This window comes from Bufo bufo, chromosome 3, assembly GCF_905171765.1.
Source record: "Bufo bufo chromosome 3, aBufBuf1.1, whole genome shotgun sequence".
Taxonomy (NCBI): domain Eukaryota; kingdom Metazoa; phylum Chordata; class Amphibia; order Anura; family Bufonidae; genus Bufo; species Bufo bufo.
Window position 1 is genome coordinate 482,005,532 of NC_053391.1, and position 16,769 is coordinate 482,022,300.

The 16,769-nt window shown below is 45.3% G+C and overlaps 1 protein-coding gene across 1 annotated transcript in view; it reads right to left on the reverse strand.

Annotated features, from left to right (window-relative positions):
* Positions 1-16,769, reverse strand: part of NALCN (sodium leak channel, non-selective) — a 1,068,865-nt gene that overhangs the window by 25,064 nt on the left and 1,027,032 nt on the right. Inside the window, exons 36-37 of the mRNA XM_040425261.1 lie at positions 6,124-6,272; positions 5,141-5,234 (exon numbers count right to left, since the gene is read on the reverse strand). Of these exons, the coding sequence (XP_040281195.1) occupies positions 5,141-5,234; positions 6,124-6,272 (243 nt within the window). The remainder of the gene's footprint in view (positions 1-5,140; positions 5,235-6,123; positions 6,273-16,769) is intronic.

Consider the following 16,769-nt stretch of genomic DNA (forward strand, 5'->3'; position numbering starts at 1 on the left):
TTGACCAAGATATTTATCTCACCCAGCATGGGTATATGTAAAATGACACCCCAAAACACATTTACCAACTTCTACTGAATACGGAGATACCACATGTGTGACACTTTTTTGCAGCCTAGGTGGGCAAAGGGGCCCAAATTCCTTTTAGGAGGGCATTTTTAGACATTTGGATACCAGACTTCTTCTCACGCTTTGGGGCCCCTAAAATGCCAGGGCAGTATAAATACCCCACATGTGACCCCATTTTGGAAAGAAGACACCCCAAGGTATTCAATGAGGGGCATGGCGAGTTCATAGAAAAAAAAAATTTTTGGCACAAGTTAGCGGAAATTGATTTTTTTATTTTTTTTTCTCACAAAGTCTCCCTTTCCGCTAACTTGGGACAAAAATTTCAATCTTTCATGGACTCAATATGCCCCTCAGCGAATACCTTGGGGTGTCTTCTTTCCAAAATGGTGTTATTTGTGGGGTGTTTGTACTGCCCTGGCATTTGAGGGTCTCCGCAATCATTACATGTATGCCCAGCATTAGGAGTTTCTGCTATTCTCCTTATATTGAGCATACAGGTAATGAGATTTTTTTTTTCCGTTCAGCCTCTGGGCTGAAAGAAAAAAATGAACGGCACAGATTTCTTCATTCGCATCAATCAATGTGGATGAAAAAATCTCTGCCAAAAAAAGAAAAAGGAGGGGAAAGGCGTCTGCCAGGACATAGGAGCTCCGCCCAACATCCATGCCCACTTAGCTCGTATGCCCTGGCAAACCCGATTTCTCCATTCACATCAATCGATGTGGATGAATAAATCATTGCCGGGATTTATTTTTTTATATATACAAAGTGTTTGCCAAAGTATATGAACACCGCCACCTCCTCAGCTCATATGCCTCGGCAAACGTATCTTTTACTGCAGAGGAGAAATCTCGTCTTGCAGCGCCGCATACACCGACTTGCGTGTAATCTGACAGCAGCACAATGCTTCTGTCCGAATGCACATCAGTGCTGCAGCTAGTCGATCGGTTGGTCCACCTGAAAGGTAAAAAAAAACAAAACAAAAAAGAAAAAACCAGGCCGCAAAGCAATAACTTTATTAACTTTAGAACAGAACATATTAACTTTTTTTTAACTTTTGTAACTTTTTTACTTACCGGTAATTTTTTTTTTGTTTAGTTTTTTTTACCTTTATAGAACAAACCTCTCCTTCCCCATGGGACAATGTGCAAAGCGCAAATCGCCCAAAGATGTGGCGAAGTACGTTATGCACTTTATCCCAGGTGAAAGGAGAGGTTTGCAGCAGCTGTGAGTAAAAGGGCCCTAATAGCCCTGTGTGCCTGTCCTGTGAGATGCAATCCCTATGCTAGGTGTACCTGTGTGTGGTACTTCCGGAAACACTCACCTAAGCATAGGGCAGGGTGGTCAGGGCAGTCAGGACAGAAATAGCGGGTGTCACGCCTTATTCCACTCCTGCTACAGACACGACATTTTTTTCGGGGTGGCGGTTGGGTTGAGGTACCAGCAACGACACTGGGGAAATGTCGCTCGTGTAGACGGCTAACTACACTGGTGGATGGGGCCACGGAACCTCCTGGGTAAAGGAGGTTCGCGATGATCTCTTCCTGGAATTTGAGGAAGGATCCTGTTCTCCCAGCCTTACTGTAGAGAACAAAACTATTGTACAGCGCCAATTGAATTAAATATACAGACACCTTCTTATACCAGCGTCTGGTTCTGCGGGAAACTAAATAGGGAGCCAACATCTGGTCATTGAAGTCCACCCCTCCCATGAGCGCATTATAGTCGTGGACTGAGAGGGGCTTTTCAATGACACGGGTTGCCCTTTCAATTTGGATTGTCGTGTCTGCGTGAATGGAGGAGAGCATGTAAACGTCACGCTTGTCTCTCCATTTCACCGCGAGCAGTTCTTCGTTACACAAGGCAGCCCTCTCCCCCCTTGCAAGACGGGTGGTTACAAGCCGTTGGGGGAAGCCCACGCGACTAGTTCGCGCGGTGCCACAGGCGCAAATCCGTTCTAGAAACAAATGCCTAAAGAGGGCCACACTTGTGTAAAAATTGTCCACATAAAGATGGTACCCCTTGCCGAATAAGGGTGACACCAAGTCCCAGACTGTCTTCCCACTGCTCCCCAGGTAGTCAGGGCAACCGACCGGCTCCAGGGTCTGATCTTTTCCCTCATAGATCCGAAATTTGTGGGTATAGCCTGTGGCCCTTTCACAGAGCTTATACAATTTGACCCCATACCGGGCACGCTTGCTTGGGATGTATTGTTTGAAGCCAAGGCGCCCGGTAAAATGTATTAGGGACTCGTCTACGCAGATGTTTTGCTCAGGGGTATATAAATCTGCAAATTTCTGGTTGAAATGGTCTATGAGGGGCCGAATTTTGTGGAGCCGGTCAAAAGCTGGGTGGCCTCTGGGACGGGAGGTGGTGTTGTCGCTAAAATGCAGAAAACGCAGGATGGTCTCAAATCGTGTCCTGGACATAGCAGCAGAGAACATGGGCATGTGATGAATTGGGTTCGTGGACCAATATGACCGCAATTCATGCTTTTTTGTCAGGCCCATGTTGAGGAGAAGGCCCAGAAAAATTTTAAGTTCGGAAACTTGGACTGGTTTCCACCGGAAAGGCTGGGCATAATAGCTTTCCGGGTTTGCGGTTATAAATTGTGTGGCATATTGGTTGGTCTCTGCCACGACTAAGTCCAAGAGCTCCGCAGTCAAGAACAGCTCAAAAAATCCCAGGGCCGAAGCGATTTGAGCCGTCTCAACCCGAACTCCAGACTGGGCGGTGAAAGGGGGAACTACAGGTGCGGCTGAAGTTGGTGACTGCCAATCAGGGTTTGCCAGCACCTCAGGGACTCTAGGGGGTCTACGGGCCTGTCTGCGCGGTGGCTGCGACGGGGTAACTACTGCACGTGCCACCGTACCAGCTTCAACTGCCCTTCTGGTGCTCGCTACTTCACCAGGTTGTACGGCAGTGCTGGTACTAGGTCCAGGAAGGGCTGCGCTGCTGGTGTATGCCTCACCACGTGATCCGGCAGCGACAGCCCCACTCTGCTGCTCTTGAAGCGGATCCTGCGTAACCTGTGGTCTAGCGACACGGGGCCGGGTACGCCTGGTGCTGCCAGGGACCTCAACCTCCTCGTCCGAACTTTGGGTCAGAGAGCCACTGCTTTCTACAGGTTCATATTCTGACCCGCTAGATTCGTCAGATGAGGGTTCCCACTCCTCATCCGACTGGGTCAGAATCCTGTAGGCCTCTTCAGAAGAATACCCCCTGTTTGACATTTTGGACTACTAAATTTAGGGGTATTCCCTGAGACTACCCAAGAAAAAAAGCAAACCTGTCTTACAAAGGGGAGGCTAGCGAAGTACCGGAGGCCGCTGCGGTTGATAAAAAATATCAAAACTGATTTTTTTATCGCCGCAGTGCGTGTAAAGTGAATGTGCAGTGATCAAAAAATAATAATTTTTTGTCACTGCGGTGGGGCGGGCGTGGGTGAACGCACGTGTGGGCGACCGATCAGGCCTGATCGGGCAAACACTGCGTTTTGGGTGGAGGGCGAACTAAAGTGACACTAATACTATTATAGATCTGACCGTGATCAGTTTTGATCACTTACAGATACTATAAAAGTACAAATGCTGATTAGCGATACGCTAATCAGCGAATAAAAGTGACTGCGGTGCGGTGGGCGCTAACTGACGCTAACTACCTAACCAAGGGGCCTAAACTATCCCTAAAACCTAACAGCCAATACCAGTGAAAAAAAAAAAGTGACAGTTTACACTGATCACTTTTTTTCCTTTCACTAGTGATTGACAGGGGCGATCAAAGGGGTGATCAAAGGGTTAATTGGGGTGCAGGGGGGTGATCTGGGGCTAAGGTGTGCTGTTTGGTGTACTCACTGTGAAGTCTGCTCCTGTGCTGGATCCAACCGACGAAAAGGACCAGCACAGGAGCAGAGAAGCCATATAACAGATCATTTTTACTAATATGATCTGTTATCTGGTTTGTGATTCGATTTTTTAAAAATCAGCAACCTGCCAGCGACGATCATTGGCTGGCAGGTTGCTGATGCAACTCTCCTCGAACTTTTGCCGGCCCGCGATGCGCATGCGCGGGCCGGCTGTGACCGAAATCTCGCGTCTCGCGAGAAGACGCGCCGGCGCGTCCACTCGGAATGAAACAACCACCTCCAGGACGCGTCTGTGCGTACAGCGGTCCGGAGGTGGTTAATAAAAACATCACATATGGGGGGGGGGGGGGCAGGGAGAACAATCTCAGATGTGCTTCTACACAGACACTGACAGACATGAGGTTCTGAATCTTAATAAACTGCTATTCATTTCACCTGTTAGATATCTGCACTGTTAACTGAATGCTAGAGGTTAAACAATAGGCTTGAGGGACACATGACTGACATCATCTTTAGTCCTATTCAAATCTCCTACAGATGCATTTTACAGGAATAAAATGGGCTGCACCATTTTTTTTCTTTAGAGAGCAAGGCTATTGTGTGGATATAATAAAGGTCCGTGAGCAAAATTTTAAATACATGTATATTAGAAAATGGTATAACTGCCTAGTCTTTAAACAAATAAATGTAATCATTAAAACCAGAATACCTCTTTAACAATTGAACTAAGAAAAAATATTTCAATTAAAGAAAGGCAAACAATAAAAGAAACATTTTATTTTAAAGACCATGTTTACTCATTACAAATTAGTAAACCGTAATAATATACACATATTTGGTATCCTCATACTCAGGCAAATAAATTATTCTACCTATCAACGTGAATGATACACAAGATCGAAAGTGCCAAAAAAATGCAACAAACAAATGAATTGTGAGCTAAGGACTTACTATTTTCTTACTTATTAACATCAAAGATGAAGCCTTTATGTTTTTACTTACAAAGTATTGTGGGGAAAAAACACGCCTAAAATCATGTATGAATCCAGCCTAAAGATAATACTAGCATAAAAACTAAGTACAAAATATACCACCCTATTACTGAGCTACAGCATGATCTAACAAAATGTCGGCCACTCTTAGAAATGTAATTGACTTTTATAAAATAAAATAAAAACTGTAGCCAATTAGTAGCTGTCTACTCACCATACAGTCATGCATTATTTTATTCCAGTCTTCCCCAGTTACTATCCTGAAAAGGACGGTTATAGCTTTTCCTGCCGTGGAGAAGTTTGCATGTCTAGAAGTAACAAAATAAATTAAAACAGTAAACTTTCATTTCTAAAATGCTCTGTTCTTGAAGTAGTTTTTAAGTAAATAACCTTTATAACATGCCTCAAATTTCTATTTCACCGCAACCCCTTTCAAGCCTGGAAATTAGGGTATTCCAAATCACCGATGTAAGGTGATAGAAGAACACATGATCACTATTCAACAAAAATCAAAGGTTTTGATCAGTGGGGGTCAGAGTGCTGAGAACCACACTGATTGCTAAAATGAAGAGAAAGAAGCACTCATACAGAGTGCTGTGTCTCCATGCTGCAGGAGATGGACTGTAGAACCTCATAGACTTTATACTGAGCATGTCCCCAGTAGCAAGGAGAGAAAACGTTCTGTATCAGGGCTTCTTTCTCCTCTTTTCTCCCCGCTGATTCCTAAAATGAGGATAAAGAAGCACTGATACCGAACAATCTCACTCCTTGCTACTGGAGACAGGCTCAATAACTCAGTAGTCTTTGAGCTGTCTATAAGCCCCTCCTTTTTTCCTTTATGATGTCCTTTGTCATTGTAAAAACTATACAAAATTGACATTGCCTCAGCAATAATGGCCTACATGGTGAACACAGTAATGTAATAGAAATAAATAAATACATAATACCAAAGTTCATTCTAACTCACAAAAAAAACTGAATAAAACGAGATAGTAAAGTCATGTGTCCCCAAATGGTACCAATAAAAACTACAAGCCCTCCAACAAACAGCAAGCTCTCATACAGCTCCATCAACAGGAAATTAAAAACGTCATAGGTCTGCGTCGTCAGAGATGTCAGCGCAGTGATTCTTTGTGGCTTGCTATGCGTACAAGACACTGCATATTCCAAGCTTCTGGGACAGTACCACTTACTTACCTATTAATGTTTTCACCATATTTCACTGTTCCAAAGAGAACAACTCCGGCAAAAGCATAGCAAAGGAGCAACAAGAACATGCCGACAATAATGAAGAAACTCTTGTACATGCTGACAACAACAGTCAGCAGCAGCATCTTCAATGTCACCTAGTGGACAAGCAGGTATAGTAAGAATAACATGTTACAAAATCTTCTCAAGCATAGCCTTGGTTGCATCTCAAGCATTTATACATTACACTTTTCTTGTAGCATATTCCAACCAATACAGAAGTGAAAATGTCGTCATCATGTGTCACTGTTCATGGAATCTACATTTGTCTGAGCCTGAACCCCCATCTTAAAGAGGACCTTTCATGGGTCCAGAATTTAAAAACTACAGTGGGATGAGAAAGTTTGGGCAACCTTGTTAATTGTCATGATTTTCCTGTATAAATCGTTGGTTGTTACGATAAAAAATGTCAGTTTATATTATATAGGAGACGCACACAGTGATATTTGAGAAGTGAAATGAAGTTTATTGGATTTACAGAAAGTGTGCTATAATTGTTTAAACAAAATTAGGCAGGTGCATAAATTTGGGCACTGTTGTCATTTTATTGATTCCAAAACCTTTAGAACTAATTATTGGAACTCAAATTGGCTTGGTAAGCTCAGTGACCCCTGACCTACATACACAGGTGAATCACATTATGAGAAAGAGTATTTAAGGGGGTCAATTGTAAGTTTCCATCCTCTTTTAATTTTCTCTGAAGAGTAGCAACATGGGGGTCTCAAAACAACTCTCAAATGACCTGAAGACAAAGATTGTTCACCATCATGGTTTAGGGGAAGGATACAGAAAGCTGTCTCAGAGATTTCAGCTGTCTGTTTCCACAGTTAGGAACATATTGAGGAAATGGAAGACCACAGGCTCAGTTCAAGTTAAGTCTCGAAGTGGCAGACCAAGAAAAATCTCGGATAGACAGAAGCGACGAATGGTGAGAACAGTCAGAGTCAACCCACAGACCAGCACCAAAGACCTACAACATCATCTTGCTGCAGATGGAGTTACTGTGCATCGTTCAACAATTCGGCGCACTTTACACAAGGAGATGCTGTATGCGAGAGTGATGCAGAGGAAGCCTTTTCTCCGCCCACAGCACAAAAAGTGCCGCTTGAGGTGGGCTAAAGCACATTTGGACAAGCCAGCTTCATTTTGGAATAAGGTGCTGTGGACTGATGAAACTAAAATTGAGTTATTTGGCCATAACAAGGGGCGTTATGCATGGAGGAAAAAGAACACAGCATTCCAAGAAAAACACCTGCTACCTACAGTAAAATATGGTGGTGGTTCCATCATGCTGTGGGGCTGTGTGGCCAGTGCAGGGACTGGGAATCTTGTCAAAGTTGAGGGACGCATGGATTCCACTCAGTATCAGCAGATTCTGGAGACCAATGTCCAGGAATCAGTGACAAAGCTGAAGCTGCGCCGGGGCTGGATCTTTCAACAAGACAACGACCCTAAACACTGCTCAAAATCCACTAAGGTATTTATGCAGAGGAACAAGTACAATGTTCTGGAATGGCCATCTCAGTACCCAGACCTGAATATAATTGAAAATCTGTGGTGTGATTTAAAGAGAGCTGTCCATGCTTGGAAGCCATCAAACCTGAATGAACTAAAGATGTTTTGTAAAGAGGAATGGTCCAAAATACCTTCAACCAGAATCCAGACTCTCATTGGAACCTACAGGAAGCGTTTAGAGGCTGTAATTTCTGCAAAAGGAGGATCTACTAAATATTGATTTCATTTCTTTTTTGTGGTGCCCAAATGTATGCACCTGCCTAATTTTGTTTAAACAATTATAGCACACTTTCTGTAAATCCAATAAACTTCATTTCACTTCTCAAAAATCATTGTGTGTGTCTCCTATATGATATATTTAACTGACATTTATCGTAACAACCAACGATTTATACAGGAAAATCATGACGATTAACAAGGTTGCCCAAACTTTCGCATCCCACTGTATGTATCAGGATACGTAGGGCATAGTGCAGGGATCTAACTGCACTTACTATTTTTCCTGGGCGTCGCTTCGTTCGCCCGCTGTGTCCCCCGTTGTATTCTCCCACCATGTATGCTAATTTTAGCATCGGTACAGGGAGGAGGAGACTGCCCTGTTTCTCAGTGGGCGTCTACTTCTCCCTGGCTGTAGCACTGTCCAATCGCAGTGCAGAGTGTCACAGCCAGGGAGAAAAAAAACTTCACCTTCTCCCTGGGTGTGACGCTCTCCGTTGCGATTGGACACCTGACAGCCAGGGAGAAGGAGACGCCCACGGAGAAAGACTCAGTCTCCTCCTCCCTGTACCGATGCGAAAATTTGCATACAGGCTGGGAGAATACAACAGGAGCCACAGCAGGCGAACAGAGCGGTGCCCAGAAAAAATACTAAGTGCAGTTAAATCCCTGCACTATGCCCTACGTATCCTGATACTTAGTTTATAATGTCTGGACCCATGAAAAGTCCTCTTTAAAGTAAATAGTTGAGTGGCGCATACTGTATTAGGGGTGTCATGAATGCTTACTGGCTTGCTTGTAACAGCAAAATATAGCAGAGAACTTTGTATAGTAAACACTAAGGGGAAATCATGGGAGGAAAAAGGCTTTAGATCCGAACTATTCTTTTGTGAGGAGATCAGTTACAAATATCTGCTGGAAGCCAGGAGCAAAATGTTGTTCAATTAGACCTGACCATATCTCCCACCATTTACAGGCTCGTTCATAAATATAAGGAAGTTAAGACTTTGAGGGTGATGTTTTTTTATTTACAGTACATGCAACTAAAATAAATTACTTATTGAATAAAATGTATTTTATGTCTAATATTAAATAACCAAAAACACAATTAAAATGAAACTAGTATGACTGTAAATTGACAAGCTAAGTGGCTTGATGACAAGTGAGGGTAGTTATTTTTCTCTCAGCAGGTCCATTTTTAGAAAAACATGATTTGGAGAAAAACATTCTGGTCTATCTATCTATCTATCTATCTATCTATCTATCTATCTATCTATCTATCTATCTCTTTCTATCGGTATTTATCTATCGATCGGTATCTATCCAGCGATCGGTATTTATCTCTATCTTTCTATCGGTATCTATCTATCGGTATCTATCTGTATCTATCTATGTCACGGGGTTCCGAAGGTGCACTCGGTCCCCCATTGCCCGCAGAACTGTTGCTTAGCTTTTGGAATGAGGTTCTGTGTTTGACCTCATTCCCAGGGCGGCTTTACTAGCTGGGTGGCTCCCTGCTCCTAGTCTGCCTTAAGCGCCGAGCTGATCACTCGGTGCTCGACTGGTTGGTCTGTCGGTCATGTGATGCTGGCCACGTCACATGACCCTCACTCCCCACTATAAATACAGGCAGCCTGCTGGCTACAGGTTGCCTGTTAATTTCTAGGCTCCTGGCTATTTGTTGGACTACTGAATATTTACCTGATCCTGTTCCCTGACGATCCTCTGCCTGCTCCTCCTGTACTGCGCATACATCCTGGTATTGTGACCTCGGCTCCCACCTGACTACTCTCTTAGGACTCCTCTTGTACTTCTCTACTCTCCTGGTATTTGACCCCGGCTTCTCCTGACCATTCTTTGCTTAATCCGTTGTACTGCGTAGCTCTCTTGGTTCTGACCCGGTCCGTTCATGTTCCGTATTTTGTCTTGTCTGTCTTCCCTGCACATATCCTAAGTTAGGGATTGCCGTCCAGTTGTCCCCTGTCATCAGGACTCGTGAGGCAAGTAGACAGGGCCAGGGGTGAGGGTGGAGCGCAGTGGTCACTACCCTTCCCCTTGTGTGTGTGTGGACGTGACCGTTACAGATTAACAGGCCCAATAACCACTGTATCATGAATCCTCTTACTACCCTGACTGACCATGTCTCTAACTTGACACAGAGGGTGCAGGAGCTAGGAGAGAAACTCCGTTCTTGTGAGTTAGGGCAAGGTTCTTCCACTCCTCTGTCCTCCAGTCCATATTTTGAACCCCAGATCAAGCTCCCAGAACCCTTTTCTGGAGACCGGAAGAGGTTTCTCTCCTTTAAGGAGAATTGCAAACTCTACTTCCGTTTGCGCCCCGTGTCCTCCGGTCCCGAGAGCCAACGCGTGGGGATTATCATTTCTCTACTACAGGGTGATCCCCAGGACTGGGCATTTTCGCTACCTCCTGGGGCCAGTTGTCTAACTTCTGTGGAGGGTTTTTTTTCAGGCCCTGGGTACCCTCTATGACGAACCAGACAGGGCCCTGGTAGCCGAGACAGCTCTTAGGGCACTGGTTCAGGGCCATCTCCCTGCGGAGGAGTATTGCACCCAATTCAGACGGTGGTGTGTCCCCTCAGGATGGAATGAACCAGCCCTGAAGAGTCAGTTTAGGTCTGGTCTATCTGATAATTTAAAAGATCTATTGGTCAATTACCAAATTCCTGAGACCTTAGAGGAGATGATGACCCTAGTTGTCCGACTTGACAGACGAGTTAGAGAGAGACGACAAGAACGACAGTTCAGTTCTCAGATGGTGGTCCAGCCAGAGGCCTTTTCCAGGGACAACACTGAGGTCTCCACCGAGGAACCCATGCAGGTTGGCATGACCCGGGGTAATCTTCGTCGCAGACGCGGAGAGTGCTTCTACTGTGATCCTGGCCATTGGATCAACAAGTGTCCTAAGAGGGACCTCTCTGACAAGTCTTCTAAAGCAAGACAACCTAAAGACCAGGTACACCCTGATTTTTCTAAAGGTAAGCTTTTGGTACCCATAACAATTTCTCTGGGGGTTAATAAGTGGCCGGGTAAGGCCTTTATTGACTCCGGTTCAGCGGCCAGCTTTATTGACTTTGAGTTTGCTTGTAAATTGGGTATTCCAATGTTTGCTTTACCTACACCTATCCATGTCATGGCTATTGATGCTACTCCCCTGATTGGTGGTACGGTGAGGTCATGTACCTCTGAAATTTCTCTGTCCGTGGGTGTGTGCCACTCTGAGAGATGTTCTCTTCTAGTCCTGGAGAACCTACCGGTTGAGGTGGTACTAGGGTTGCCTTGGCTCCGTTTACATAACCCCACAATTGATTGGTCCAAAGGAGAGTTGGTGAAATGGGGACCTAAGTGTGACTCATGCTTGTCCGTGGTCCAGGCTGGGGTTTCAGTAAGGTCTAATACATTACCCTCTGTTATTAAGGAATATTCTGATGTGTTCTCGTCCCTTACTCCAGAGGTTCTACCCCCCCATAGACCTTATGATTGCGCCATAGAGCTAATTGAGGGTGCCGAATTTCCTAAAGGTCGAATTTATAATCTTTCAGGGCCCGAACGCAAGGCTATGGAGGATTATATTAAGGAGAGCCTTGCTAAAGGGCATATTAGACCTTCAGTCTCTCCTATGGGAGCAGGGTTTTTCTTTGTTAAAAAGAAGGATGGTGGTCTTAGGCCTTGTATTGATTACCGGAGATTAAATAAAATCACTGTCCAAAATAGATACTCTCTCCCATTGATTCCGGATTTATTTAACCAGGTTTTGGGGGCAACCTGGTTTTCCAAGATTGACCTGAAAGGGGCATACAATCTAATCCGAATCTAGGAGGGAGACGAATGGAAGACAGCGTTCAATACTCCGATAGGACACTTTGAATATCAGGTGATGCCTTTTGGACTCAGCAATGCCCCAGCTGTGTTCCAAAACTTAATGAACGATATTCTTAGGGAGTTCTTAGGTAAATTTATTATTGTCTATCTTGACGACATTTTGATATTCTCTCCTGATTTCGAATCTCATGTGTCCCATGTCAAACAAGTATTAGAGGTGTTGAGGGAGAACCAGCTATCCGCTAAGCAAGAGAAATGTGTCTTTGGTGTACAGGAGATACTGTTTCTAGGGCATGTTTTGACTCCTCACGCCTTTAAGATGGATCCTGGTAAGGTTTTAGCAATTAAGGAATGGGTAAGGCCTTCATCCTTAAAGGCTTTACAACGGTTTTTGGGTTTCGCTAATTACTACCGTAAATTTATCATGAATTTTTCTGTAATTGCTAAGCCATTGACCGACCTTACTAAGAAAGGGGCGGATTTGGAGAATTGGTCTACCAAGGCCATTTCTTCATTTGAAACATTAAAAAAGGCATTTAGTAGCGCTCCCATTCTGATCCAGCCTGATCAGGAGAGACCCTTTATTGTGGAGGTGGATGCGTCCGAGGACGGCGCAGGAGCAGTCCTTTCACAAGGTCCTGCTAGCCTCACTAACCTGAGACCGTGTGCCTTCTTCTCTAGGAAATTCTCTCCCACGGAGAGAAACTACGACATAGGGAATAGGGAGCTGTTGGCCATTAAATGGGCATTTGAGGAGTGGAGACATTTTTTGGAGGGGGCAAGGCATCGAGTAACTGTTGTCACTGACCATAAAAACCTAATGTTTCTCGAGTCCGCTAAGAGGTTGAATCCCCGACAAGCCCGATGGGCTCTGTTTTTTACCCGTTTTGATTTCTCCATTACGTTCAGGCCGGGAAGTAAAAATGTGAAGGCAGACGCATTATCTCGGAGCTTCCATGCTTTTCAACCCACTGAGACGCCGCCTGAATCCATCCTACCAGCAAACATCTTCTTAGCGGCTCTAACCCAGGATATCTCGGCTCGCATTAAGGCTGAACAACATCTGGCACCGGCATCCACCCCAACAGATAAGTTGTTTGTTCCCGTACAATTTCGTCTCCAGCTGTTGGGTGAGTGTCACGATTCTGCCTTTTGTGGACATCCGGGTATTGAGGGCACTAAGGATCTGGTTTCTAGATCTTATTGGTGGCCCACTCTGACCAGGGATGTCAAGTCCTACGTGTCAGCCTGTGAGGTTTGTGCCAGGTCTAAGACACCTAGGACTCGCCCTGCTGGTAACCTACGACCCCTACCCATTCCCAGTAAACCCTGGTCCCATATCTCGATGGACTTTATAACTGACCTACCGCTGGCGGAGGGTAAGACTGTGGTTTGGGTAGTGGTCGATAGGTTTAGCAAGATGGTTCATTTCATTCCCCTGTCTAAACTTCCGAATGCTAAAACCCTGGCGTCTATTTTTGTGAGAGAGGTTGTTCGTTTACATGGCATCCCAGGAAAATATTGTTTCGGACAGGGGTGTGCAGTTTGTGTCCAAATTCTGGAGGGCCTTCTGTCAAAGATGTAAAATTTCGTTGTCTTTTTTTTCCGCCTACCATCCTGAGAGTAATGGGCAGACTGAACGCCTTAATCAGTCTGTGGAACAATTCCTGAGGTTGTATGTTGCTGATGACCAGCAATTATGGGTCAAATTCCTTCCGTTGGCTGAATTTGCTCTGAATAACCGTGTCAATTCTTCTGCTGGGGTCTCCCCTTTCTTTTGTAACCATGGTTTTCATCCCCGTTTTTATTCTGGGTCGTCCGTCTCCTCCTCTAACCCTGAAGCTGATAAACTCTCCTCCGAACTGTGCACAGTTTGGGCCCGGGTTCAATCGAACCTAGAAACGGCTCAAAGTTCTCAAAAACTCAAGGCCGATAGGAGACGTTCAAGGGGGGTGAACTTTCAGGTTGGGGATAAAGTATGGTTGTCCTCCAAGAATCTATCTCTCAAGGTAGCTTCTAGAAAATTTGCTCCTCGTTTTATTGGTCCATATAAGATCACGGAGGTGATTAACCCGGTATCATTTAGGTTGGAGCTGCCCGAGTCATTCCACATTCATAATGTGTTCCATAAATCTCTACTTAAAAAATATTTTGAACCGGTAGTACCATCGAAAGCCTCGCCTCCGCCGGTTCTTGTTAATGATGCTGTCGAGTATGTTGTGTCTAAAATAGTGGATGTCAGGGAGGTGCGTAACTCCTTGCAGTATCTGATTCACTGGAAGGGGTATGGACCTGAAGAGAGATCTTGGGTACCTGCCAGAGAGGTTCATGCTCCTAGACTGGTTCGTAAATTTCATTTAGAACACCCCGAAAAGCCATCGCCTGAAGTCTTGGGTCCGGTGGCCCCTCGTAAAAGGGGGGGTACGGTCACGGGGTTCCGAAGGTGCACTCGGTCCCCCATTGCCCGCAGAACTGTTGATTAGCTTTTGGAATGAGGTTCTGTGTTTGACCTCATTCCCAGGGCGGCTTTACTAGCTGGGTGGCTCCCTGCTCCTAGTCTGCCTTGAGCGCCGAGCTGATCACTCGGTGCTCGACTGGTTGGTCTGTCGGTCATGTGATGCTGGCCACGTTACATGACCCTCACTCCCCACTATAAATACAGGCAGCCTGCTGGCTACAGGTTGCCTGTTAATTTCTAGGCTCCTGGCTATTTGTTGGACTACTGAATATTTACCTGATCCTGTTCCCTGACGATCCTCTGCCTGCTCCTCCTGTACTGCGCATACATCCTGGTATTGTGACCTCGGCTCCCACCTGACTACTCTCTTAGGACTCCTCTTGTACTTCTCTACTCTCCTGGTATTTGACCCCGGCTTCTCCTGACCATTCTTTGCTTAATCCGTTGTACTGCGTAGCTCTCTTGGTTCTGACCCGGTCCGTTCATGTTCTGTATTTTGTCTTGTCTGTCTTCCCTGCACATATCCTAAGTTAGGGATTGCCGTCCAGTTGTCCCCTGTCATCAGGACTCGTGAGGCAAGTAGGCAGGGCCAGGGGTGAGGGTGGAGCGCAGAGGTCACTACCCTTCCCCCTGTGTGTGTGTGGACGTGACCGTTACAATCTATCTATCTATCTATCTATCTATCTATCTATCGGTATCTATCTGTATCTATCTATCGGTATCTATCGGTATCTATCTATCAAATCAAATCAAATAAGCTTTATTGGCAGGACTAAATACATTTTAGCATTGCCAAAGCAAGTGGGAAATAATTGGGTAGGGTTGGGGGATGGGGACATATACAGGGTGGGGGTATAGGAGTCCATGGTATATCAGGCTCCTCTCAGTCTATGGCAGGCAGTAATACATCAAAAGTTTAAGACCACTTGAAAAATGGCAAAAAATCATATTTAACATGGCTGGATCTTAACAAGGTTCCAAGTAGAGCTTCAACATGCAACAAGAAGAAATGGGATTGAGACAAAACATTTTTTGAGCATTCAATTTAATGAAAACAACAAATAAACTGAAACAGGCTGTTTTTCAGCTGATCAAAAGTTTAGGACCACACCTCCAAAAAAAAAATAACCCCCCCCAAAACAGAAATCCAACTTCAAACAGGAACTCAGTAATGAGTAGCTCCGCCGTTATGGTTTATCACTTCAAAAATTTGTTTCGGCATGCTTGATGCAAGCATTTCCATCAGGTGAGTGGGAACATTTCTCCAAGTGGTGAAGATGGCCGCACGAAGGACATCTACTGTCTGGAACTGTTGTCCATTTTTGTAAACTTCCCTTGCCATCCATCCCCAAAGGTTCTCAATTGGATTTAGATCAGGGAAACACGCAGGATGAGCCAAAAGAGTGATGTTATTTTCCTGGAAGAAGTCCCTTGTCCTGCGGGCATTGTGTACTGTAGCCTTGTCCTGTTGAAAAACCCAGTCGTTACCACACAGGCGAGGGCCCTCAGTCATGAGGCATGCTCTCTGCAACATCTGGACATAGCCAGCGGCCGTTTGACGCCCCTGCACTTCCTGAAGCTCCATTGTTCCACGAAGGAAAAAGCACCCCAGACCATTAGGGCGCCCCCTCCACTGTGGCACGTAGAAAACATCTCAGGTGGGATCTGCTTGTCATGCCAGTAATGTTGGAAACCATCAGGACCATCAAGGTTACATTTTTTCTCATCAGAGAAGAAAACTTTCTTCCACCTTTGAATGTCCCATGTTTGGTGCTCTCCTACAAAGTCCAAAGAGCAGTTCTGTGGCCTTCAAGGAGACGAGGTCTTTGAAGACGTTTTTTGTTTTTGAAGCCCTTCAGTCTCAGATGCCGTCTGATGGTTATGGGGCTGCAGTCAGCACCAGTAAGGGCCTTAATTTGGGTCGAGGATCGTCCAGTGTCTTGACGGACAGCCAATTGGATCCTCCGGCTCAGTGCTGATGAAATTTTTTTGGGTCTTCCACTTGACTTTTTTGTTCCATAACCCTCAGGATCATTTAAGAATTTAAGAAATTCCAAATGACTGTCTTACTGCGTCCCACCTCAGCAGCGATGGCGCGCTGTGAGAGACCCTGCTTATGCAGTTCAACAACCCGACTACGTTCAAAAAGGGAGAGTTTTTTTTGCCTTTGCCATCACAACGTGTGACTACCTGACAGAAAATGACAATGAATCCTCCTCCATGGAGATGAAGTCTGGCAGAGATCAGACAGTCTCCTGAAGTGAGTCTCCCTCACTGCTGAGTATTTGGGGCACCACGGCAGGAAATGAGCCTCCTGGTCACACTGCTGGCACAGTCTGCTCTCCCTGGGCATGTACCTCTGTCGGTGACGCCCGGATTCAATGAGCAGGCTGTGGGCGCTCAGTCTGTACCGGCTCAGGATCTTTCGGTCTTTTGGATTGGGGAGTTTCTCCAGATATGGGGCCAGTTTGTACTCCCTCTGCAGGCTCTGGTATACTGTCAGCTTCTGGGATGTTCTTATGTCGTTCCTCTAGACGCTAATATACTCCTCTTTGTGTATCGTCCTC